Source organism: Streptopelia decaocto (genome assembly GCF_964273445.1).
Source record: "Streptopelia decaocto genome assembly, chromosome: 7".
Classification (NCBI taxonomy): domain Eukaryota; kingdom Metazoa; phylum Chordata; class Aves; order Columbiformes; family Columbidae; genus Streptopelia; species Streptopelia decaocto.
In genome coordinates this window covers 52,002,737-52,029,625 of record NC_138661.1, presented here as the reverse complement: position 1 = coordinate 52,029,625, position 26,889 = coordinate 52,002,737, and the positions used below count along the sequence as shown (strand labels likewise).

The following is a 26,889-nucleotide window of genomic DNA, read 5'->3' as shown; positions in this document are numbered from 1 at the left end:
GCACTCTCAGTCTGTGTGCCTGCATTACAAAGAGCAATAGAGATTTCTTGGAAGGTTGTTTTAGTGAAGGCCTTAGCATAACTTGCAGCTACAGTACAAAAATACATACACCATATAAGGTTACATACTTCATTAAATGTTAGCAATATGATTAAAACTAAAACTATGGCATGCACTTTATATACAATTTTGATTGTCTATAATCCGTGTCAACACAGCTGTGCTACAGACCTCCTAAGTCACTGTTAGCAAGTCCATCTGCTTCACTGAACTGTGCCTAGTTTTCAAATAATGGCAATTTCTTTAACATTTTACAATTCCTGACTGTGAAAACTGCCTCTTGCGTGAGCCAATGTCAAAATCTGACTAATATTGCAAACTGTGTGGTGCAATGTGACTTTGTTGGCAGTTGGAGAAACATAAAAATATTAAGACACTTCACAAAAGTTTCAAAAAGAAGTCACTGAATAAATCTCTTAATCTCAAGTAGCACGTACTTCATTACATCAGCATTTTTCAAGGAATGTTCCTATTGTCAATGAAAATTAGCTCCAAGTATTTGAAAGCATAAGGACTTAACCAGGGAACCAAAACCCCAGAATTATGGTTTTTGTGTCAAGCATTCTTTAAAAAAAACAGACTTCTGAAAAGTTGGCTCTTCCGCTTTACAAACACAAGCCTTTACTACCCCAATAAGACCAAAGCGGATAATCTTTACAGGAAGATTTTTTGATAGTTCTCAGTTAGAGAAATGTCATCACGCCCATCTGTTTTGCTCTGTACTATATCCACAGAAACTTCAATGGAAAAGAGAGGACAAAACAACCTCCCACCACCGGTGACAGGACTAGGTTTGGGATTTTCACTCCCAGGCTAGACTCCCTAGACACTCTACAACAATAAGTGCTTATAATGGTGCTCAGGTTTTCTGTATTTTCCTCAACAATAGCTGCTATCCAAGTTATTTAGGAGATTTAACTACAGGAAAACTTTGAAGGGCTGGCGATAAGTTGTTTCTGAGCAGAAGGAACACAAATATCAAATCCTTAAATAAAAATAATTTTTCATAAGTTAGTGACTGACAAGGACACTGGCCATTCAAACATAACCATTTGCTTTCAGAAGTCTCGAGTCAAACCGGGCTTTCCCCAGGCCAGAGAAAAGCTGTAACAGAAGATTGCATAGAAGCAGGTTGCAATTTGCCTTCTAGAAATGTCAGCATTTCTCCATAAGAACAATATCTTTAAATAATTCTGTCACATTGGACAAGAGGCCATGTAGCTGCCACCTTTTAAAAGTACCCTTTATATTACAAACTAAAGAACAAATCCAAGCTATTTGCAGACTCAGCAAAGGCTGTGGACGTTTGTCCTGCCTGACAAATGGGCACTAGGCAATGCTGTAGATGTGCTCTCACAGCCCATTGCACAAGTTACTGTATGCTTTTTGGGTTTCACACTGTTCCTTACAGGAAGCCTAGACATTTATACCTTCAGTAGACATGTCAGGTAATTGTTTCAAGGAAAATGGCCAGTTCACTACTCAGCTGAGAGAACCAAGAGAAGTGATGCCAGTCAGCAGCTAGGGCTATTGCTCATAAGTGGATACTAAGTTTACGCCTGAGACCAGCATAACAGGTGTGGAGGTTGGTCTTCCTGTGCCATCTGCATAGTGGGCTGGTCATTACTACAAAGGCCTTTCTCCTTGCCAAGGACTAACCTTCAGGGTGACATACGTTCTCCTGGTGTGAAGGCCAAGTGAATGCTACCAGAGCTTTACAGCTTGGGAGGAGGTACCATCACCCTCAGATCATCTCTGGCGAGAGGGTGTTTCAGTCACCTCTCTGCTCTCTCCTGATTTCCTTGTCCTAAGGAGAAAGCCTCAATTGCTTCATGCTTTCATGCAAAAAAACTGCCCCATCACTGCTCTCCACTTTTATCCTTGGAAAAAAAGGGGGCAGAGCAGCCAGAGCAGAAGCCCTCTTCTCTACTCCACCCACCTGGCTCACCACAGCGAGACATCCCAGGCTTCATGCTGTGTTGTGACCAACCTTCTGCTCAGAGCAGAGGAGCAGACGTAGGCTGCTGATGCTTGCTTCCAGGCACAGCTGTCAGGTGTGCCGACACAGCCCTTCACTACATCTGCTTCGTTGCACCCTAATTGCTTCCCTGAATGGACACAGAGACAAGCTAGACCCTTACAAAGGGATAATTCAGGGAAGAAACAATTTAAATATCTACTTCTCTTCATGTCTTCTACTTTCTCCACTTTCCTCCCATGAGAATAAACCCATCTATAATTTCACCCACACTAACACTTTGGATACCCATGGCAAACATCTCCTAGTCAGCTTGGGAGAGATCCCTGCGTGACTGCTGCTGTGCACGGGGAAAACATCGAGCACCCAAATCCATTGCAAGCCATAAAGCCACCTCATCAAAAGGCTTCTGCAGTTCTCAGAAAGACGACGTACTTGGACTAACTGGAAGGACCTTGACCTGGATGCAACGGCCCAGCGGTACTGCGCAGGCTGGAATCAGAGAGAGGCAGAGGCAGTGCTCCAAGAGGACTGTGCTGCAAGCCAAGATAACCACTGAGACTTGGGACCTGTTTTAATTATTGTTTCATTTCTTTCACTGCTCAGGAACATGTAACAAGCTGAAATGTGCGTTGTGCCTGTAAACATTTACTTTCTTTTGGTCTTGTGCAATGCTATGTCTCATTCTCTTGGATGGTGCTTGGAATGCAGGAATAGCCATAACACATCAGCGGAGCGACTGTCGACTCAACCATCCGACTCTGACAGTGACCAGCACAAGCTGCTTCGAAGGAAGTTGCTAGAAACCCCGCATCGGGCAATTGTGGATTAGGATGCTTCTGAGGGAAGTTTCTTCTTTCTGCCATGAGATTTGCGTTTGACTCATGACCTAAAAATCAGGAAAGTCTGCCTGTCCATCCGATAACTATTTTTTCCTGTGCCAGTTCAGGCACTCGGTGCTCTTCATACTTGCATTTGCCAGTTCCTTTTGGTGGTGCACTACACAGGGCTGCACAGGTTGGTCATGCCCTGTGCAGAGGACCACATACCTTGCACAATCCGACACGTGGGGCTGCAGTTGCCGTAAGCCTGATGGCACACAGACACAGAAATCTGAGTCAGTCTCGGCACGTTTTTTGCAGACCACAGATGTACTCTGGCCCTTTGTACCCACAGCCTGCCAGCACAAGGCGTTTGGGGATCCTGCCCCTCTTACTCGCAAGAACGGTTGTTTTTGAACGACGCAAGAGAAGGGGCACGGACACCATCAACAGCTTGTGATCTTCTCCAGGCCTTCGGCAGAGAAATTATCTCGCAATTTGGCAAACCCCACCAGATGCACAAGAGGCCAGCTGGGGCCACAGCAAAAACTAGGCTAGTCCGGGAGCACGCTGGCCTCCCCCACCCCTCTGGCAAGGCTGTCTGCCTCGCACTGAAAAGGAAGGGAACCTTTGCCCCTTCTTCTCAGTCTGAAGGAGCATCTGCAGGACTGAAACCAATCAAAGCCAGCTGTGAAAAATGAAGGGAGGGAAGGCAGGGAAATGCTGATTATTATGACTAGGAAAAACACTATTAAAAAAAATAAAGAAAAGGGAAAAACTGATCCCATATGGGAGGAAAATGAAATACAAATTCAAAACAGGCCATTACGCAGTGTCTGTTGTAAGGCTGCCGCGCTGGGGGCTGTGTTCACGTGTCAAGATGCCCTGGGACCTCCGGAGACGGCTCTCCGCCCTGCGGCAGGGTTGGTGTTACCTTGGAGCATCCCGGGCTGCCCCAGCACGGGGGCCATTGATTAGACAGCCTCTGCAGACTGACCAAGAAGTTATTTGACTCCCCCGCAGACACATGCAGAGAATAACCTCAGGTCTGCCAGACTTAATCATTCCACCAGCCCTTTTCTGCCTCAGCTGCTTATTCCAGGCAATTTCACTGCTGGCCCCTCACTCCTTTTGAGATGAGTTATTGCCCTCCTCCACTCCCACGGGGTCGCCCACGGGGCTGCCCTTTTATCATTCCCCTTCTCACTCCACACTTCCCCTTCTTCAGCAGATCATCTCCATCGCCCACTCCATCTGCCTACCCAACATGTGCCCTTCAAGCTGTTCCTGAGCTACAGCCAAGACCCTGCAGCCAGGCTCTCCAGGGCAAAACATCTTCAGTAACAAGGAGGCTCTTGGGGTGCAAGCAGCAAGCACCGCCCAAGCTCAGTCCCCTTTTACAGTCCCAGGAGGGAGGGAGATGCCCACCCTGTACCAGCCAAACTGCGAGGCTCATCCACAGTGTCACTGGACCAACGGGGCTGAAAGCCAGCTCTCTCTTCCTTCTCAGCTGTTTCCTCTGCTGCTCTCAAAGCACAAGGAGAGTCAGGGAAATGTGAGCTCACTTCTTTGGTGGTGGTGATGATCATCATTCATCCACAGAAGGAAAAAATGGAGGACAGAAACATGACTTCCCATGTCTGTGGGCTGTGCTCCCCAGAAATAAAAGACTCTCCAGATCTCAAGGGACAGATGGTTAAAGGGTGGATAGCTCAGTCTGTCCTGCTCTTGTGATTCTGTCAAAGACTCACAATATTTGGTACTTTTTCTTTTTTTTTTTTTAAGAGGCTGCTGCCCATATGTGAGTCTCAGTGTCTATTTAAAAGACAAAGAAAGTAATTTCTTGCATACTATAATGGAGAGAACATAGAAAAATCTGAACTTCAGAGTTCAAACCACAGGAAGATAAAAGAATCACTTTAAGAAAATCCATAAGAAACTCTCCCATTATAAGCCAATCTCACATTTTTGGAGTCCAGCTCAGCTGTAGTAAAATTCCTGTGCTTGCTAATGTGAGGGCAGAAGGCACTTCAGCTATTCAGAGGCACAGCTCTACAGACATCCCCAAGAGCCCGGCTTCTTCACCCACTCTGTGCAAGGGCCTGGGCAACTTGGACCTGCTTTTTGAGAACCATCTCTCTGGTGTCTTGATTTGAGGGAGAAGCAGGAAGAAACGAGGCCCTGAAGCCACTCCACTTTCTCAGTACTAGTGTTCTACAACACACCCAGGGCCACAGCCAAATGCATTAGACCGCAGCACTCCCAGATTCTACTCAAGAGTCTTCATAATTCCTCTTCTCAAGCCAAGAAAAACAGAGCAAGCAGAAAACAAGTAACAGTGGGCAAGCAGGAGTATTTGTCCCTTACTACGATGACCTTAAGCAATCAGAGAGGTAGGGCTGATGAACCTTTAATTACTTGTGCAATAATGACCTCTGTTTCCAGCATTCCTTGGCAGGCAGGAAGTAGGACCTGTTATGCTCTCCTCTCCACAGGCTTGAAATTGATACGAATGCCCCTCACCCAACTGGCCACAAGTTTCAAGACAAGCTCCACACAGAGGTTGTTCATAGCTATTAAAAGCAGTGAAAAGAAAATACAATAAACAGCTTTTTAACTGAGGAGCTGTTACTGAATGGCATGGTTCTGCAGCTAAGTTGTTCAAAACTCCCATACTACTTTTTCCAGATAGTTAAAAGAGTGATTAAAAACTAGCAAATTATGAAAACAGCCTTCAACCTTAGTATATTGGTATTTTGTGTAGTGTGTCATACTCAACCATAGAGGGAATGGAGGAGGCACTTTTCACTAAGGACTCTTCAATGTTGGCCAGAAAGACAAATGGGGGCAGAGGAGAGTGATCACCCCTAGATAATTTCTATGACACAAAATGAAGGCAGAGACAGAGGTTAATGAAATGATCCAAGCTCAGCTGAATACAGTTTTGAAGTTAAGGCCACCCTCCTGATTCCCAGGCCACAGAAATGACCTTTCTTTTGGGAGGAAAATCAAGACATTCACAATTGACAGCTGAAGAATGTGGAAGGTGCTCTGCCTTCCCACAGTGTCTAAGACACATCTAGATGTAGTGTAGCTGAGACAGCTGCCCAACCTGCCATCTCTGCCAAGCTTCATCTCGGCTGGGATTCTGCAACACCACAGAGGCTGATCCAGAGGTCAGAAAAAGAAACCCTGCAAGAGACAGCTCACAGGCTATTTCACATCCCAAGGAAATAAGTCTCTTCCTATCCACGCCTTCATCTGCTGGAGTCAGCTGGTGCCTTGACGCATGTGGCACTGACGACTTCCCAAAACTCTTGTTCTTTCAATATTACCATTAATTCTTTGATATCTTGGTTATCTACAGAAACAGCCAGAGTATGTCTGCATCCAGCAAAGTTCTTGGCCCTGATATTTTGTGGCAAAGAATTGCACAACACTAATGTAACCCAGTGTCGAGTGAAAATATTTCTGTGTCAGTTTCTATCTTGCCCTCTTTTTTGTTTCACTGCTAGTCTCCACTCACACATATCATGAAAAGGGGTGTTTCTGGACAGGCCACCTCTAATCATGTTGCGTTTCACTCCTCCCTTTTCTAGAACGAATATTTACAGGCATTTCAGTTTCTTTTCACAAGAGGTTTTTTTGGTTGGTTTGGTTTTGTGTTTGGTTTTGGTTGTTGTTGTTTTGCTTTTTTTTTTTTCCCTTAAATATAATCACAGCCGGCTCCAGAACTCCCCCTCCTCTTGGAGACAAAGTGGCGAAAACTACATGGCATCCTGGTTTTTAAGGGATGCTTAATACAGAAAGACATCCCAGGATTGCTGAGCAGCCTCCCTGTTGGTTAAAACAGGAAACATGGAGATAAAAGGAGTCAACTCCCTCTGCCAACTGAAATTTCTCTGTTCTGTGGTGCATTAGGGCAGTACAGAAGAACTGACTTGGGTTAGAAAATAGCTGCTTCAAACACAAGACTGAGGCTATAGGCAGACCCATCAGTTCCTGCTCTATCTCACAAGTCAAAAAGGGTAAGAAAACCCCAAGAACACCACACATCTCTAGCTGATTTACCCATTAGCCATCCCTTGACCTCCCTCACTGCAATACGATGCCCGCTACGTGCCACATGCTTCACTGCCCAGAATGTAGAAGAAAGCACATGAAAGAAGTATCCCCCAGGATATACCCACCTGCTAATCTAAAGACATTCAGCCCCATTACAAAGCATCCTTAGTTTTCTCCCCACTGTCCTTTTCTAGTTGCTTCAGCATCATAAGACATTAGGAAGATCTGGCTGGACAAGGCTGCCCCATCCACTGAGAAGGACTACAAAGGTGGTGAAGGTTGTGGAGAGGAAGCTGTATGAGAAGCAGATGAAGTCACTTGGTTTGTTCAGCCTAGAGGAGACTAAGAGATCTCATTTCAGCCTACAGCTTCCTCACAAGGGGAAGAGGAGGGGCAGGCATTAATCTCTTCTCTCTAGCGACCAATGACAGGACCTGAGGGAATGGCAGGAAGATGTGCCAGGGGAGGTTTAGGCTGGACATTAGGTAAAGGTTCTTCACCCAGAGGATGGTGGAGCACTGGAACAGGCTCCCCAGGGAGGTGTTACAGTCCCAAGCCTGACAGTGTTCAAGAAGAGACTGGACAACACCCTCAGACACATGGTGTGAACTGTGGGGTTGTCATATGCAGGGACAGGAGTGGGACTCCATGATTCTTGTGGGTCCCTTCCAACTCAGGACATTCTATGATTCTATGAGATGCCAGAAAGCAAAAGTAATGCAGATCTCTGCTAACCGTCCTTCAGCTGGATCTCCAGTTGGGTCACAATCACTATTAAGCCCAGCTGGGGAAACTGAAGCATTCAGAAGTTGACTGAGTCACCTAAAGCAACAAACATCATCAGCAGCAGGCTGCCACACAGCTCTGGAAAAGTCATCTTTAAAATACTAAATCCCTGGAATGAAGGGCTTTGTTGGCTCATCCATGAGAGTATTTCAATGGCATGGATGAATTCACCCCTAATTTCAGTGCCAGTTCATTCAGAGGGGTTAACAGGGTGGTGGGAGAGAGCAGCACCACCTCCAGTTTGAAAGTAGCCTACCAGGAGAGATCTCACAGCAGCGTGGGGAGGACTGCGGTGTTAGACAGCTACGCAGAGCTACAACATCAAGCCTTAGGGCTTCTCAGGCCTCCTCACACTCACTCTGTAGAGATTTCCCTGATCACCCCCTAACAGCAGGACCCATCTTTTAAGTCTACAGCCCAGCTATGTCTGCATAAGCAGTAGCAACATCAGGCACAACAGGCAAAGAAGCAAAAGAAACAGCCCACAAAACTCTTTCAGCTCTGTTTCAAAAGGCTTGGAAGTTCCTCCCCTTCTCTTCCCCTAGTCCCTTCCATAAAAGCTTTGCATGCAGAGCAGTGTCTCTTGGGTCCCTCATTCTCTTGAGCAAAGTAAACAGACCTCCCGTGCAGCGACAAATGAACAACAAACACTGAGGGAAGAAAAAAAACCCTCGCTGCCAACTTGGATTTTTTTTTTCAGCATGTTTAATTAAAAAAAAAAATAAAAAATAAAAATGTGCAAGCTATGCCCCAAGGGTGACCCTGCACAAAGCTTTCTGGCAGCTCCAGCATCCTCCATTCCTCCCTCACACCACCACAGACACCCCATCTTTCCCTATGCTCTTCCCCGACACACGCACGCACATAGGGAGCCCTAAGAATCCTGGCACCCAGACGGCTTTTTCTCTTTCAAGCATGCCAAAACAAGCTAAGCTCCTAAATCCCTTTTAGAATCTGGCCTTGTGTGGAAATCTGTTTGCCTCCATCCTATGTTTATTTTCTTTTGTTTTCAGGTTTGTTAGCCCAAGGGCAAATGTTGTTCCTAGCACCAGTTTTGGGGTTGGGTTGTTTTTTGGGTTTTTTTTGGTATTTATCTTTCAATCAAATGTTCCTCCTTGCAAGGATAAACAGGATGTTTAGAGACTCTGGGTATGACGACCAGTCTTTGACAGCTGTTGTGATACGCCACACACTGGGTTTGCCATGTGTGCAAGCACTGGCACAGCTCGATCTGCAGCAGGCTCTCTTCATTTGAGGAGAAGGGACTATATGACCTAAGAGGACTTCACCAGCTCTATTTTCAGCACAGGCTCATGGGAAATGTGCCACACAATCCAGAACAACTCCCTGGCCTCTCCCTCTACTTACCAGGATATCACTTCTGCACCTCACGGCCATTCCTTTTCTGCTCAGCTCACTTCACTTGCTCAGCTACACCAAACTATCCTCTGCTCCTGAGAAATGTTTCTTTTCCAGGTACATACAGACAGACAACAGTCAAAATACTTCTAAACCACAGTGATTCAACAGAGGGACTTTGCAAAGCCTTTTTTTTTTAGGAAAGGAAGGTTTCCAAGCCTTGAATGACTGACATTGGTCTGACTCGTAAACCAAGAACTTTGGAAAACAAAATGTAGATAGCATTAAGGGCCAGGTCCCAAGCAAGACCTAACTACCTAGAACACCATGTGTGGCCTCAAGATGCTCTCTGAAGTCCCAGTCACCACAGAAGACAACGCAGTGCCTAATTCTGCACTACGCAAATTCTCCAAAATTTTATTCACTTTTCATTTGCAGCATTTACTAACAGCTGAAGGCAGGAAAGGTTAAGAGACTGATAATTAGTCCTCATTTGTAATTAAAAGCAATTAGTTTTGCACCAGGCCCCAGTTACTGTGTTCTCAGGCCACAGAATAGGTGACTCTGCGATATCTCCTGAATTCTGCAAGCTAGGGGTGTCCACAAAAGCAGCACACATTTTTATAAGGCTTACTATACAGAAAGACCTAAACTCTGTCTAAACAGCCACAAATCACTCTAAAAGAAATAGCTCAGGCAGGATGTCCTCTTAGCTAGTCTAAAACCTTTTGCATTTAAATAAAGTAATATTTATAAAAATTACTTCTCTTCTCTACAAACACGATTCCTAAACAGCCATGCTCAGTTTTCCCCACTTTAAGCAATTCACAGGACAGATGACAAGGTGTTGCTGACTTGGAGGCTGTTTAGGCCCAGCATATTCAAGGAAATTTACTTCGTCCTGCAACACTTGTCAAGTTCAAGCCTTGAAATCCATTCCAGGTAACATTCAACCGCAAGCTTCTGGCCTATGCACAGAAACTACGGCATGAAATTTTATGGTCTGTGTTATTCGGGAGGTCAAATGAGATTATCACAATGTTCCTTTTTAGACATGGTACCTATGAGCCTTGGCATATAAGCCACCCTGGAAAACCATTCTCAGACAACTGTTTAAAATTGGACTCTGAGCAGTCCTTGAATTCTACTTCAGGAGAAAGCAGCATTGTCGAGATAACAGTTCTACCACTTTCAGTTCTCCTAGCAAAAATAGTCCTTGCTTTGTGTACCTTGCCCTGTTTCACACACTAAGCAGACATCCTCTATCCAACCCTTACCGCTCTGTGCAAGCCACTCCACAAACATACCAGAGCTGAAGAAGCATTAGTCTGTTCTACAACCTGACAATTCAAATACATAAAATAATTTTCCAAAAAGAAAAAACATGCAACTTTGATGTAATTGGGATAACGTGGGCAGAACGGGTATTTCCCACCCATGAAGACATTTTCCACAGCAACATGGCCTTGGATAGAGTAAGCAAAATTTTCCTACTGTTCATTCGGAAGTGCTAACCACAGTGGGTCAACAGTGGATCAGATCGTTGAATACCTCCTTCTGTCACCAGAGGCATAATTTGGGGGTCCCAGTATGGGAGCAGGTATAAGAAACTCTGGATTACCTATTCTGAGGCACATTCAGCCATGAAAAAAAAGCCATCTATCCTCCCTGTGACTTGGCTTATCTTTGCACAGAGAAGGAATATTCACTAAATGGATTAGATAAATTCCCCTTTTGGAATCTACCACAAGGTTGTATTTACTTACTTCTGCCCTCTGAGGTCACACAGCAAGGCCCACATGGCAAGTGGTTACAAGACACAGTAATTTTGATACCTGCAGACACCTCCACATTCTTGTGATCCACTTCAACCAACAAGGAACCTGTCCCTAGCACCCAACCAAGCATGTCCTACAACAGAAAACTCATTTCAATGCTGTAACATTAGGAGAGCCACTTACAGAGTAATTTCACTGCCTCTGCAATTCATTCGGATTTGTTTTAAAAAAATAATAAATACAAGCAAACAAAAAAGCAATTGTGTTCTGCCTGAAGTGCACTGGTACTGCGGGGACAATGCTCATCATAGCTGGACGCCTTTCTCCACCAGAGTCACCGACGCAGTCAATTGCGCATCCACTGACCTTTCCAGCACATTACGCTCTTTGGGGGGGTTGCACACGTTCAGAGGGGAAAGAAACGGCATTCAACGTCTGCATTCAACGTCTCCCTTACACGTCAGAGAACCAGCAGCTGCAGAGCTGTGCACGCCAAGTGCGGGACGTGGCTTCTCCTGCACCACAGTGAACATCAACCTCTTCAACCAAGTCATTACTTTGGTCCTTGGAGATGTTAACTTCACATGTATGTACAAATCCTTGGCCCACAGGTATGGCTGCTGACACAGCCAAGGACAGCTCGACACCTCTATATGACCTCACAGGATCTCCTGATCCCTTGCATGACCCAAAATTAAGATCAGGTTGTGCTGGAATGAGCACAATTTACCGAACAAAACTACATCATTTTGAGTCCTTGTCCCAGTTTTACCACTCATTTGATGTACTTCTCTCTGGTACGTGATACAATCTCTGCCTTCATATTCAAGTATCATCGCTGTTATCTTCTAGCCTACCTGTACAGTGTGGGGGATGGGATTTGTGAAAAACCCCATCACATTAAGCACTGGCACTTCCACAGAAACACTGGCCAACAAGGGACTGGGAAAGACTTGAGATCTTCCTAATCCCACTTCCATGGCAATCAGGAGCATTAAAGCAAAACAACAGTGGGTCGGGGGTTTTGAATTTTCTTTTTTTAATCTTACCTTAATTTCACAGGAAAACTATTTTAGAGGTAGCTGGTAACATTGCTCTCTTAAGCAGCTTGAGTATCTGCCAGAATTTGGTTGCAACTTCATATAGACACAGGTATGCTTGTCCCTCTGCATCTTCCCTTTTGTGACACTCCAGGCAGAAACCTGTCTTGAACATGAGCTAGAAATTATCACCCTGAGAAATCAGGGAGTAGCAAAGCATGGTAGACCTACACAGGGGCTTTTGATACTCAAGTCATCTTAGAGCATATTTGGGACTGCAAATTAACTCCTCTCAGCTTGGGTCCTCAATGCCAGTACAGAATCTGGTGACTCCAACCTCTTCTGAGGACCATAACAGGGAAGGTAGAGAGGCTGATGCTGTTACACCTGACACATGGAATATGGCCTCATTTATGCAAAACTATCACATACCTGGCTGTTTGCTTTCTCAGGGCTGACCAACCAGTTAGGAAGATATATGGCAGCACTAGATGAATTCTTTTCATTTTATCTTCACCAGGGTGAAGAAGATGGAGTTACCTATATTGGAGGTGACCACAAAGGAAAGTGAAGAAAAAACAGCAAATGCCCTAACAATACACAGTAGGAACAAAGCCCCAGCCCCAGTATGGATCAGCTCCACACTGAGCTGGGAGTTTGAGAAACAGCCCCTTTAAAAATATATATAAATTTTTAAGGCTGTGTAGAGCCAAGGACAAGAGCCTTGCATCTAGACAAATTCAACCATCCTACTTTAAAACTGCAGGCCAGCTTCTGATTCCACCTGGAGTTTCACATGCCACTTCAAAACTCTGGAAGTATTGGCTTTGCAGATGCAGATATGTCAAACATCAGAATTTTTTTCAGTGATCTTAGTATTTTTCCACATCTACTAGTGTAACTCTGCTGGCAAGAAAGAAGTAACGAATTCTCCCTTATCTCCCTCCTCTTTGAGAACATCTCTCTGTTTAAGCACCGGCTAACTTACATCATCATGCACAATCCCCTTGGAAAATGGACAGAGTGGGATGGGAAAGTCACTGGGGTTGTAAGCAAGAAACCACAGAAGAAGAACTGTCATGCAGAAGGGAAGTAGCAGGGGGAAAGAGGCGACTAATGAACAGAAGGGGGTGCGTAAAATCCTACTTGGATTGCCTCTCTGGGGAACAGCTGTTTCCTTGTAAACATCTTGCTAGCTGTCCAAACAAGAAGTTCACATAGAGAACAATAAAGGAGAGCACCCATGCAGAAGCATGCAAGATATGGGCTCATTCACTGCCCTGCCAATTGCTCCAAGTGGCAGAATTCAAAAGCTGGGGTAACATTAGCCATACGTTTAACTCTGCGTGTGCTGGTGGTGAAGCCTGCATCTGTGGTGAAGTCCTTCCTAGTCCTCCTTTTCCCCTGCTGTTTCTGACACATTAGCAGAGCACATTACTTGATAAAAGCAAAGAGGAAATATCCTCATCAGTGCAAGGAGAAAGCTGCAGAGCCAAGAAATGAAAAACCTGAACGTGGCAGCCCTCAAGGCCTAGAAAAGTTCTGCCACTGCCCTGGCATCAGCAACTTGGAAGCAGAGAAACTTGCACCAGAAAAATTAAAAAGAGCCTTTTTATTAGTCCTGAGCACAAAACAGCCTACACCGGCAGAAGCATTTCTATGCCAATACAACTGTGTCCACACAGGACTCTTGCCAGCACTGCAAGGTAGCTGCGGACAGGAACACTAGCACAGCCGTGCCAGTAAACATTCCTAGGGCAAGCTGGCCACAGACAGCAACTACCTGCACTGCACAACAGCAGGCAGAGACCGTGCACCACCTCTGTCCATTCCTTTTTGCTTCTGGGGGTCAAATGCACATGTGTCCAGTCACAAGCCTATCCAATAAACCCTGTCTCCAAAAATGTCACACAGCCGTTAACAAAGGAGCGCAATCAGATCACATGCACATCTCCAGGAAAGGCTGGGGCACTTTGCAAGGAAGGCAATGCACAGGATAGCAGGACACCATAACTGACAATAACAGAACCCTGTGTCCTGCACCAATAGTCTAGTTATCTACATCTTCATGTCTGCCTCTGACTGAGCCATCTTGACTTTTACACATTCTGTTCAATGCAAACTACACTTATCCTGGGAAATGAAATGCCTCCTACTCAACCTGTAGAAACAGGACAAAGGCAGGCACAAAGACACTCTCATAGTCAGGAACAACAACAAGCAATTCCACATTTTAGAAACAGTCCCAAGTTCACAGGAAAAACCAGTCAGATTTATTTTACCTTTTTATTTCTTTAGGGCCATTTTGTTGTAGTTGTGCACAAACAGCCAGGAAAAAAAACACACTAGCAAGGGCTGCTCAAGAATAAACATTCGGTCATTACAAGAAGGGAAGAGCGCAAGTTCTGTTGATCAAAATCCCTCTGAGTGTAAAGAAAGGCAGCTGGCTTGTTGCATCAAAGTCCAAACCAATCAGGGACTCCACCTCGTCTGAGGTCACCCTTCTGCCTCTGCTTCTCTGTCTCCATATATTTATCCTTGAAGTCATCAAAAGCCTGAGTTTCTGTGTCTTGTTCTTTCTCTGGAAATAGGTTGGGAAACTGAAAGGTTTGTCCTTGGCCCTAAAGAGAAAACAAATGGTCAGAGAGACATTCCAGCCTTTCTGCAGTAGCTATGATGCATATACTTACAGTGAAAGACCACCCTGAAGTTTCAGCTAGTGCATAATGGTACCTCTTACCTCCCAAGATCTCTTTCCACCCCACTCCCCAATGTACACATATATTCCAGCCCCCAAAGCAACCCTAATTTTCAGTCTCTGCTCCTTTGTGTGCTAATTAAGACACTGCCATCTTTTTTTTACAGATGAATGGTCAGGAGATGGACACCTCTGCAAAGACTCTGAACCAGCTCAGAGGTGGTGTATGAGTCATACAGTAAAAGCACAATGAGAAAAATAAGTGATTTTGGTAAAGTAACACCATTGGGGAAATACACGGTGGGACAAGCATTTCTTATGTTAGCGCTCAGGATATGAGTAGCTGTTATAGTTGTTTAGATCTCAGCTAAGTATAAGAGAGAACAGTCCTAGTAGCTGTTACTGTGGTGTGTAATGTGGGAATACACAATAACAGATATCAGAGGTCTCTTATCTACAGGGATAAAGACTGTAGTGTAAAACAATTACAGTGGGAACAATCTGCCTAATACATCACTGATGAGATTAAAGTGATTACATCTGCATCAGTCATTCTGCCTAACAGACAAGTCATTTTAGTGAAACATCATCATCAGATCTATGTCTCCCACTTGGAAAATAAACATTTGCTTGGTCTCTGGTTTTTATCTAACAGCAGGAAACCATTATTCTGTGGAAATGTTCTATCCCATTAACATTATCTACTTACTTTTTAGTGGTGTTTGCACTAAGCACAACTTCATTAAACTCAACGTCAGCCCTTCCATTCTGCATAATAAAACTCATAACTGATAGTTCATAACCCTAAAATTACTCTCCAAAATACTTACAAACCTTACCATACATTAACTTCTTTGGCAGAATACCACATAGAGAAATCTCAACATAAGTATTTAATTGTTTCAGATTAAAACATCATTTTTTTCAGATTAGCCATTCTTTACATTTGTGCAATAAACATAATCAAACAAGACGCCCTATTATTAAATGGTTCTACAAAGGACAAGAAAGGAGCCTTCCACAACACAGCTACCTATACTACATTTTGGGATCAGAAATGTGACATAATTAAATCTTGAAATAAAAAGTCACCATACCCCTGACCCAGCTCAATGTGTGCTATGTTTCATCCAGTCATATACACTCAACCTGGTGATTTACAGGTGTGAAAGAATTTAAATCTCAAGCATACACTGTGGAAAAAAACATGACTTATCCCAGTTGATCTTATCCAGACTAGAATCTAGGAAATATCAACTCATACCCAGCAATGCTCCGGTTGTTTTTGTAGTGCATACTTCTTGGGGGTTTCCTAAGAGCCTGACCATACTACAAAAACAACAAGGGAGCCGCTGTGTACATTGCTCTTTCCTCATTTCTAGCCTGGATAAGATCAACTGGAACAAATCAAGGTTTTCCATTCCACAGTGTACACTCTGGGATTTCAATTCTTTTGTACTTTTAAATGACCAATAGGTATGCTTATTATAGCTGTCCTATCACAATTAAAGCATAGCGCCATTTCAAGGCACAGAAACTGGAGTTAGCAGTGTCCTTAGGCAATCCCAAAGCTGTAGGCTACTGAAACTCTTCCTGTAGTAGGGTCAGCAGTAAGTACCCTTGAGGCCAAGCGCTGCCCAAGATTTTAGCACACTGAAGCACTTGGAAAAGAAAAAAATTGGTTTATATTACAAAAAATTAATGTTTTAACTGCATTGTGGGCAAGTCATTCAGCCTTGTGGTATCTATAGAACAGATGGGGCTGATTCTAAAGACTTGTCTGCCCTGCAGAGGAAGCCATTTTAGTTAAACTAGTCAGAAAACAATTCAGGCTAACATGGTAGGCATACCACCTACACTGAAAATTTGAGAACTATTTATATTGGTAACAGTGTAGTAAGGGACTGCTCTTGTTATGCAGCACTTCCATTCTGGTATGCTTCCAGCACCAATGCACTTCCCTTATTGGAGAATGAAGGAAAGCTGTCCCTAAAGCATACTAACAACATCCATGGTAATTCACTAAGCATTGCAAAACAGTTATTATTTTAAAAAGAAGAAAAAAAAAAGATATATACACACAGAGGCTGTAGCCAAACCAGACAAACCTTTCAGCTGTTTATCAAAGTGCTCACAGTTCCCTTTTCAAGGCTGGTGAAAGCCAAATATTGAGCTGAAATTGTCAATTTGTATCTTGAGTCTTTTAATAAATCAAAATCAGCACAGACAAGTTGGCTCTTTCCAGCTCTTGTTTTCTGAAGAAATTCTGATTTTGGCTGGCAGCCAGACACGATTCGAAACAGCCAAGACATTACACCCTGAGAACTGAAGGTTGATAAATCTTAAGCAACAATACTATGCAGTAATACCGCACTGTAAGATTCTGAAGTGATGAAAGCTGCATGAAAAATAGCTGTTGTGCATGCTCAGTAGCTCATTTTCAAAAGAAGCCTGTATCTTGGGTATTTCAAAATTTCAAAAATACCAAAAGGCATCAACTTACATAAAGGACTGTGAGCCTGTCCAGGCATATTTACATTCAGTGCATCTTCCACATGATGCCAGAGACTACTGAGGTTCACGCTCATATGCCACACTTTCAAAAAAGTGTCTACCAAAGGAACAGAGGGATTGTCAATCCTTGACATAGTGCTGCTTTTTCTTAAACCTTTCCTTGGTCAAAATTTTCCCTTCTATACAGCACCATTTGAAAACCATATGACAAATGCATCCTCAGAATTAAATCCTAATTGAAATAAAGCAAACAAATATATTTCCACCAAGTTGAACAGGGTTTTATCTGTTTTGTAAACTGCTAGAACACAAAATACTGGCATATTCAACCAGAAAGCAAAATTTTGGCTTATTCCTAAACCTTACATTTGTTCACTGTTTAACCTTTTGCAATCCACTTAACCAAGGTCATTCTTTTAATTACTGAATTACTGAAATTCACATAAGTTGAAGTGGGCTCTAAAAAGGCTAAGGCTTGGCCCTCCTTTAGAACTTCTGCCAGCATAATTACCTTAGTTGGAAGCACAGAGAAAGAGAGATAAAATAAGAACACCTTCTCACCTGACGTAGCTGTGCTAAAAGAAAATCCTGTAAAAAAGACTGATCCTGGTAAAAAAATCATTTTGCTCGGATAATTTAGCCTGTCTTGGAACTCTATCCTAAACTGCCATCAAAAGAACTTTTTCACCAATGTGAGGTGATAACACTGATAGTCTGGAGTTTGTCAGGATAGGATCTACCACCACATGCTTTTATATCTAAGTGAGCCCTTATAATGTTAAAAGTGAAGAAGGAAAAAGGAAAAAAAAAAAAAAGGCAAGCCAAAGAGGCAGTATTAAAACATCAAAAATAAAAAGGCAATGTGATTATTTTATGCATTGCTATTCTCAGTTTAAGGTCTTCCCACAGACCTCCCTTTTTCCTACAAATTCTAAGATTATATACAAGTGAGTCGTGTGGTCCAGTGTTTTGATTACAGAAATGGGAGCCATTAAACTTCCACACCTGCACAACTCTAATCCTTGCTTCAGCATTACCCAAATGTAAAACTGATTTATATAAAAGGTCTTATGAGGATTCACTTGCTAAATGCTTATGTCTTTTAAGATAAAAAGTGACCTAAGCATCAAATATGTATTTTCCCCTTAGATTTCAAGCCTTTTTCATTACAAAGGCTGAAAACACAGTTTGTTCTCCCAGTCTGTAGAAGGAGTTATCACATCCAGTGGTACAAATTGCCTCCATTCATTTTAATGAGAGGTTAAGTGACCACAATTAGGCCTATGAAGTCAAGTGTTAGCCTTTCCACTGCTGAGCCTCATGTCAGAAAATTGCTGGAAGGATTATCCGGCACAAACTTACTTATACTTCTCTGACCTTTGAGTCCCTTGAAAAGTTTAGGAATGGAAGGTCAGCACAGATATCATTATGTAGGAATGACGCAGCAAACACTGATCGTGTAAACAACTGTGAGATCTTCTGATTATTTAGATAATTGAAGCACTTACTACTGTCCTTCAGAATTAGGAGAAAAATGATGTTTATAGTATCGTTAACTAAAAAAAAATGTTGGACTCCCAACAGCACGGGATTCAGTCCAGCAGTAGCAGCAAATGCAGCTAAGTTTAATAATCCAGTGCATTTGAACAATTCTCCTACTATTGCAGTGGTAACATCTGATGTTAAAACATATGGAAAAACAGCATGGAAAACAACTTCAAAAATCCATACAGGAATGACACAGTATACAGAGTATCCATGTTTCCTCTGAATTCAACACATGTCAAAAGAAAACTGCTGTCACATCTGATGTGCAAACGGGTTAATTACTACGAATGTACCAGTCACTCTAAGCAGGGTTTGAGAAGAAAGCATTTGCAAAAATATTCCCACCGGTTCCATCATTCATGCAGCTAAATAGGTGTTAGTCCTAATGTTGACAAGGTCAGACTCCTTCTTACAGCCATCTCCACTAGATTTCTCAAAACAGGTTTTATTAAAAATAGGTCTGGATTCCACAGGCTTGTCTACAGTTGTGCTCCCACGGGTGCTAACACCTGTTGAGCTACACCAGTGAGAACACTGAAGGAGGAGGAGGGGATGTTGTTGTTTTTTTTTAATTTCCCTTATGTTGATGCAACTGTAAAGTTTCCCACTGGATTTTTTTAAATAACGTTAGAATAATTGTAACTGTATTGGAGTAAGAAGAAAGGTTGCCCTACTACATTCGTTTATCTACTCTGCAAAGATATATAGCTTTGTTTTTAACTAAAAAAAACACTGTAAAAAAGTAGTATTTGATACCAAGGACCATAAGTCTCTAACTCAAACCTTTCTCACCACATTCCAAAAGGGGAAAAAAGGCAGGCAGGCTCTGAAATGGTATGATATTGTTGATCCACAGCCTTCTATGATTTGAGGTATTTTTTTAGTGTGAAAATATTATGCTTGGACAGATCATGTATTTGTCCAGTTACAGCCCGAGAACAAAGTAAACAGCTCTGAATATCCAAGAAATAGTATTTGGAAAAGAAAGGACAACAATTCTTACATGTGGAACAGCTGCGGCACTAATCTGACACCTAAGGGTATGTTGACTATGACTTCATACACCTTCCACCTTTGAGACACTTGCAGTAAGTTAGTGGATATATACGTTGTGCTGGGACCCATAAGGTGATGTTTTATGAAGCAGGAAAGCATAACTGGTCATGAGAATATACTCCATTTCATTCAGGTAAACCACACCACAGCTGCTATGAAGTCATGCTGCAAAGATCAATACTTCCACCTAGTGGCGACTAGAAAGATCAACCCAAGACCTTCCAAAAATACATCCTTATTTTTCCAGTCATAAGCAGTTTTAACTTGAAACTGGATTAATGAGAGAAAACACAGCTGGTAAAAATGATGGGAAAGCCCAGCTATTCTGACTCGCGGCAGATGCAAACTAATTCTCATGAAAATAAGGATTTTACAGTGGTTACCAAAGACTTCCCTAAATTAGGCAGATATTAACAATGGACTGCATGGAGACTGTTACCGCCTAAATTACACCATGAATGAGAATGAAGGCAAACCCTTCAGTTTCAGAAATGACACTGTGTTTCTGGCCTCATTCACTGTTTAAAGCTGGTGTGAACATAGAACTGGGAGCTCATTGTCTGAGACACCAGAACTAGTGGTGAAAAGCAAAGGATAAAATAAAAAAGGAAAAAAAAAAAAAAAGAACAGACAAACCTAAATGTTAAAGTAACTAAGAGACACCAACAATAATAGAAAAAAGAGAGCAAGAAGACTAGGAACAAGGTCAGGGGAAAATGCACAGATCAAGCTTTGCTGACAAGAGTTTAGTAAATGGTCAGGACTCTCCCACTTGGGATGAAGTATAGCATCAAAAGGTGGTCCCCTGACCCTGTCAGGGGTCAGAAAGAAAACATGGCATTCCTTAAAAACTTACAATGATACTATAGTTTAGGGCAACGCAGCAAGGGACATGTGCTATCTCATGTACCAAGAGTAGTCCTCAGCCACAGTACCACAGGGTTCTGTGTAGGCTCATCTGCCCAAAATGAGAGGCTGGAGGAGTGACCAGAGTTACTGCTGTCCAGCTGTCTCCAGTACCAACTTAGTCTGGGTAATTCTCCTCTCCACCATGGAGCTGCCCTTAAGGTAATGGCCACAATTCTAGGCTTAGGGGTTTGATGCGAAATAAATGTACAAAGGCACTGCCTTAAGTGAGTGGCTTGTTCCACCCAATAGGAAGACTCTGCTTCCCACTCCTTCCCCAAGTATCTACAGGTTGCAAACTACCTCCTTCTCAGCTCAGCAGACTAAAGAAACAAGACTGCTTTAAACACAGTGAAACAAAATTTGATAACTAAGTGCAGTTTGCTAAAGATCCATGTCTGCTTCAATCTTGGGAAATGAGTCTCTAAAAGCAAAAAAGTCACTAGAGGCAGTAACAATGGAAAGTTCTTGCAATTACCTACTAAGGAACAACACTCAGAGAAAGCAACTTGTAAAATGACAACATCACTCCTGGCATTAAATTACTCAGCTGTGTTCTTAACAAATCATTCATACCTGATCTCTCACAGACAAAAACCTAGCACAGACAATCCAGAAGGGAGAATTTGCCCACCAAAGCAGACTGTTACTTGAAAAAGGAATGTGTTTTTTAGCCATCATAATGCAAAATCCTCACACGGGTGAGGTTGCCTTTAATTTCAGCATAGTAAATCAAGGTTAGTTCTCATCTAAATACAACTCTGTTACTTTCTATAAACATTGTACTTCATACTGTTCTTTCAAGGTAAGGGCTGTCTAGAAAAACACACTTTTTCTACTCTCCTTCCAGAAGGGGCTTAGAAAAAAAGTTCTAAGCACATTTAAACTTTGAAAAATTAAAAACCAACCAAACAAACAAAAACAGATTTTCCATTGTCTGTGCCTCTTTAGTTTGAATCCAATTTCATATGAAGTCTTATGCAGTCTTTGAGATCACACAGTGTTCCTCCCACACTGAATCCTTGTCCCAGGATGGAGTAACACTGAGGTTGTGTTACCAACAGCAATTTTGAGCTTATGGTTTTACAACCATAAATAACATTCCTTAAATGTAATTTTGGTATGTGAAGGGGTTTTCTGTCAGTGGTCACATTTCTTTTTCACATAGAGACAGGTAAGCCCAATAGAAGCCTGAACTATAATACGCTCCTGTGATGAAAGACACTTCTAAGAACATGAAGCTCCTTTTCCACTGGGCAACCAACACACGTTTCAGAACTCGGTTTAGCCACAAAGCACGCTTGTTAGACATGACTAAAAGCTCTCCAAGGAATATGCCTTAGTCTTCTCTGAAATCCAAAAAGCTTTAATAAGAAGTTCCCTACCCTTACAATATATTCTTTCACTTACTGGACATTTAAGCAATCAACCACACAAGTCATGAACCTTCCAGCACAGGGAGTACAGGGTCAGCATGAAACTCACTGGCAAAGCAGCATCATATGACATCAGACCATAACTTACATACAGACCTCAAACAAATACTGGACTTGAAAACTAACCATTTGTTTGAATCTGATTTTTAGACTAAGTCATTTAAATCTCTTTATACATTCTGGAATGTACTAAAGAAAATGTCATTATTAAAGAAATGGTAGAAACACTCAGCCAGCCAGAGAATTCACTTAACATTACTTCCAGCTTGGCTGGTTAAGAGTCCCCTCTTTTTTCCCCACAAGCATCCATGTTAACTCACCAGCTGTACATATGCAACCTTGTAATCTGGCTTCTTCACTCTCTGATTTTTGTGATTCCTCTTGTTGTTTGCCCCTGCAGAAATGAAGAGAGCCCCACCTTTTACTTCACAGGACTTCCAAATTCCCCAAAGTAAAACCAAGCTGAAGAGGTAGGGGGGGGACACTTCACTAGTTCAGGTTTATTGGTAAGAGGAATACTCTTTCTTCAGTACCAACACAGCATCACAATTACTAAAACCTACTGGAACTGGTAGACACTACTCTCCTCATTCACAAGTAGGGAATGCAGACATGACCAGACTCAGACTGCTGACAGCCACTGTGCCTTCACGTCACACACAAAGTTTGCAAAGAAGCAAGGAGAGAAGTCTCCTGAGTAGGGGGCCAAGAGTGATAAACCATCCTCCCAACAGCAACAGCTTCAGGAAGGCAAGGAGGAAGTGACCACTAAACAGCTTCAAACTTGTCAATTTTTACTACCCAGCTAATGAGCTGGATCTACTGTTTATACACAAGAAAATTACACTCCACATCCAAAAAAATCAAAACACCCCAACCTGCTGCAAGTATGCTGGTCACACTTGAGTGGGAAGTCTAATTCATTCTCTGCATGTTATGCAGACATTAAAGCTCTCAATTATTAGACATTCTAACCCTCTTTCCTCTTTTATCTCTGAATACATACATTCTACCATTAGATCCAACAGCAGTGGGGGACAAAATGGTTGCAAGGACAAACATGAATATTTTTCAGTACTGTTTGGAACTACATGTGTTTGGTATTTAAGACTTCATCAAATTTTATTTTTCACATGAGCATATTACAGATGATCTTTGCTTTCTTTTTCTTCTTTTCTATTTTCTCAGTTTTACAACCTTAAAGGTTTTTCTTTCAGTCTTCATTTTTCATTATTACAGATCTATTTTCCTATTAATTTTTAAAAATTTTCCCTACTCTTACCATTATAAACACCTCAATCAATTCCTTTGCTAGAGTCACTACATGAAAAATAAAAAATGCAGCCAAAGATGCCCTAACCAACAAGTCACTCTCTGTTTGATTAATGCATGGGCTGGTGATCAAAAAGGTAAATAACATGAAAAGTATATTCCTGACTTTGCACTGCATCCAAGTGCAGTCAGAGAAGCTCTGGGGAAGGAAGTATTCATATGTAAAGGTGACACTACATAAATTTAGCCTGTTTCAGTGAGAGATGGGTCCTTCTGCTTCAATTTAGAGTTGAGCATAACTTAACCCAGGAACATTGTCTTTCTCTTGGGTTGGTTTTACGCTGGTTTTTTTGGTTGGTTTTGGTGTCACTTTATTGTTGGTGGTTTGTTTTGGCTTTTTTTTTTGTAGTGGTGGCATAGGGGAGAAACAACATGAGTGGAAGCATCCAAGTCCACAGCAGAAATATGGTAACAACAGCTGATGAAAAATTGAAAGTTTGTAGAGATGTTTTTCTGACATTATCTACTGGTCTAATAGAATATTTTTCTTTACTCTACAAACTTTACCTATTGTTAGATCACAACACCTCTGTATGCAGGCCAGCTAATCTCAACTCACACATTTTTTGAAAAAAAGGCTGTGGCTGAAACTGAGATTAATTTTATTAAAACACACAAAGTAATTCCTTCTTAAGTGAGAAACCCACTGGTCTTCAAGGAGAAATGGTACCAACTCAAAAGCATATAGCACAAGCTAGATAACTACCACGATAGGTGGTTTTAAATTAGATTTTTAAGACTAAACTTATGTCATAATCTAATCAAAGTATTGAAATATGAAGTGCTGCATATTGATTTGAAGGACAATCAACTCAGTTGATAGAGGTCACCAGCCAAGCACCTGGAACTAAAGTTTGTTGAAATCTAATGGACATTTGGATATGAAAAGTTTATTCTGGCTGCGCAGGGATGCTGTATTCATGCTTTTGGATTACTCAAACTGCACTTACCATACTGTATCCTGGTCCTCACAGTAGCTACCGGCACATTGTATATTTTTTCAAGGTAATTCTTGATATCCACTTTTGTCATTCTAGGCAACGCAAAAACATTTTGGAGAAAGAAAGAAGGAAAAGTATAAATATTTAACTAAATTAAACAGAGCCAGAGTATTTACAGACTGGTTGATACTCTGGAATTAATGTCTTCTCCTTTCAACCAAGGTAGCTTTACCGCACAAAAGTATAAACTCAACAAAGATCATAGACTGCTACAGCAATTCATTACCCATAGACTGTAACAATGACAAGTATTTTATTCTCTGTAGCCTAAGCAGTAAAAACCTCAGATATTTTCTCTATTCAGTGAGAGTGGGTGGGCTTTCTCACTGTCCGAGCCGAGAATCCTTTCTAATCTTCTGAAAAGCATTTACTAATCTTTTCAGGACCTGCCACAGCCTTGTGGGCTTTAGAGTGTGCAACTGGATCAGTCAGGATGAAAGAATCCTGACAAATACCTAGACATACCTCATTTTCTCTGGATCATTTTCATAAGCACTTCCTTCTCACTAAACCTGTCCTTGGGAAGGCTGAACCTCACTAACAGGAAGGAAAGCCAAGCAAAGCTCATACTAAAATTACTGCCCTCTCAGCCCTCTAAAGAGGTCTCCCTGATAGGAGAAGGCTCTTCCCCCAGCCCAAAGGGCGCTATTTGGCACTTAGTCTCCCGTCCCTGAGCTAACCGGACAGGCTGTGGCCCAGAAGGAGGTGACAAGAAGCACTGTGCCGGGACGTGTGGCACTGGGGAGGGGGCAAGGGACAGAGGGGGGTGCTTCAGAATCGGCGGTCGCTCCTCCACCCCCGGGCAGCGCTGAGCCATTTGTGCGGCAGACCCGGACCCGCCACGGTTGCGGCTGCCAGGGCTGTACGGTGCCGTGCCGTGCCGTGCATTGCCGTGCCCCGTCCGCCGCCCCCGCACTCACTCCATGGAGACGCGGAACTGGACGGTGTCCTCGGGCTGCGGCACGCCCGGCCGCACCGCCAGCATGAAGAAGTTGGGCCGGAAGATCCGCAGCTGTGGGCCGCCCAGCTGGAACAGCGGGTACCTGCGGGGAAGACGACGCTGAATGACAGACTGACCGACCGCCCGCCCGACACCCCGGCCCCCGCCCGCCCGGCCCGCTCACACGGCTTTCCTGGCGCGCGTCGCCATGGCCGAGGCCCGGCCCGGAAGCGGCACGGCGCCGCGCCAGAGCGGCTGCCGGAGGGGCGGAGGCTCGCGCCCCCTGCTGGCGCGGAGGAGCGCTGCGGGGTCGGCGGGGCTGTGGGACCGCCGGGGGGCGCCTGACCCAACCCCACAACCGCAGCCCGACCCGGTGCTCCGCCGCCCCCTGGGCCCACTCGAGGAGGGGGGACACAGCCTTGGGGCAGGGGAGAGTTTACTAGAGGAGGTGCAAGGCCAAGGGACGAGGGTAGAGGCAACTGCAAAATGATGCCTCGGTGGGAATTTGCAGCCCTGGCTGCATTTCACTTGGTCTTTTCCTCGTGGTGACAGGAGGGTGGTGATTCCCACCCTCTGCTCTGGTGAGACCCCAGCTCGGGGGTCCCTGGCACAAGGCAGACACGGGCCTTCTGGAGAGGGTCCAGAGGAGGGACACGATGGTGGGAGGGCTGGGACACCTGGCCAGTGAGGACAGGTGACAGGGTTGGGGTTGTCCAGCCTGGAGAAGAGAAGGCTCTGGGGAGACTTTACTGCAGCCTTTCATTATATGAAGGGAACTTAGACAGAGACTTTTTACCAAGGCCTGTCATGACAGGACAAGGGGCAACAGCTTTAAACTGAATTAGGGTAGGTTTAGATTGGCCATAAGGAAGAAACTTTTTATGATGAGGGTGGTGGGACACTGGATTAGGTTGCCCAGAGGAGCTATGAATGCCCCATCACACTGGAAGTGTTCAAGATCTGGTTGGATGTGGCTTCCAGCAACCTGATCTAGAGAATTATGTCCCCGCCTGCGGACAGAGGGGTTAGACTAGATGATCTTTGAAGGTCCCCTCCTGCCTAAACCACTCTTACGAATCTATGATGCCACAGCATGTGCTGAGAGCCAGAGTGTGAATGTAGGCACCAGAAACAGCCAGAAATATGGAAACACAGGGAGAACCACCACCCCTGGTGGGCTTCCCTCCAACAGAGCATTTCAAGGGCTGACAAAGACAACAGGCCCTATAGAATAGCTCACATCCCAAATTTAGTAACAGCCATTTGTGTTTTGACATCTACACTGCATTAACCAAGTAATTCACAGTTTGGTATCTGGTTTTAATGTGACATGTAGGTTAACTGCTTCAATAAACATTTTAATGTAATATTTGAATGAATCAGTCTCTGTATTGTACTGTGATATGTACTTCTATGGATTTGTTCCTTTATTCCTAATTCTTTGATTCCCTTCAGCACTCAATGATAACTACATTTGGCATCCAGATTATGAGCTACCCCAGAATAAAGTTGGCTTTTGTTATCTGCCTGTATGCTGGCTGTAAAATGGGCCTGTGATCCAGGGTCTTTGT

General features: G+C 43.4%; 1 protein-coding gene across 1 annotated transcript; it reads right to left on the bottom strand.

The window, feature by feature from the left end:
• Positions 1-14,154: 14,154 nt before the first annotated feature.
• Positions 14,155-25,627, bottom strand: MRPL23 (mitochondrial ribosomal protein L23). Its single transcript, XM_082058690.1, has 5 exons — positions 25,503-25,627; positions 25,299-25,421; positions 24,328-24,410; positions 22,366-22,439; positions 14,155-14,508 (listed from the first exon to the last, which is right to left on the bottom strand). The coding sequence occupies exons 1-5, from the start codon at positions 25,526-25,528 to the stop codon at positions 14,344-14,346; spliced, it is 471 nt and encodes a 156-aa protein (XP_081914816.1). The 5' UTR covers positions 25,529-25,627; the 3' UTR covers positions 14,155-14,343.
• Between the last annotated feature and the right edge of the window lie 1,262 nt (positions 25,628-26,889).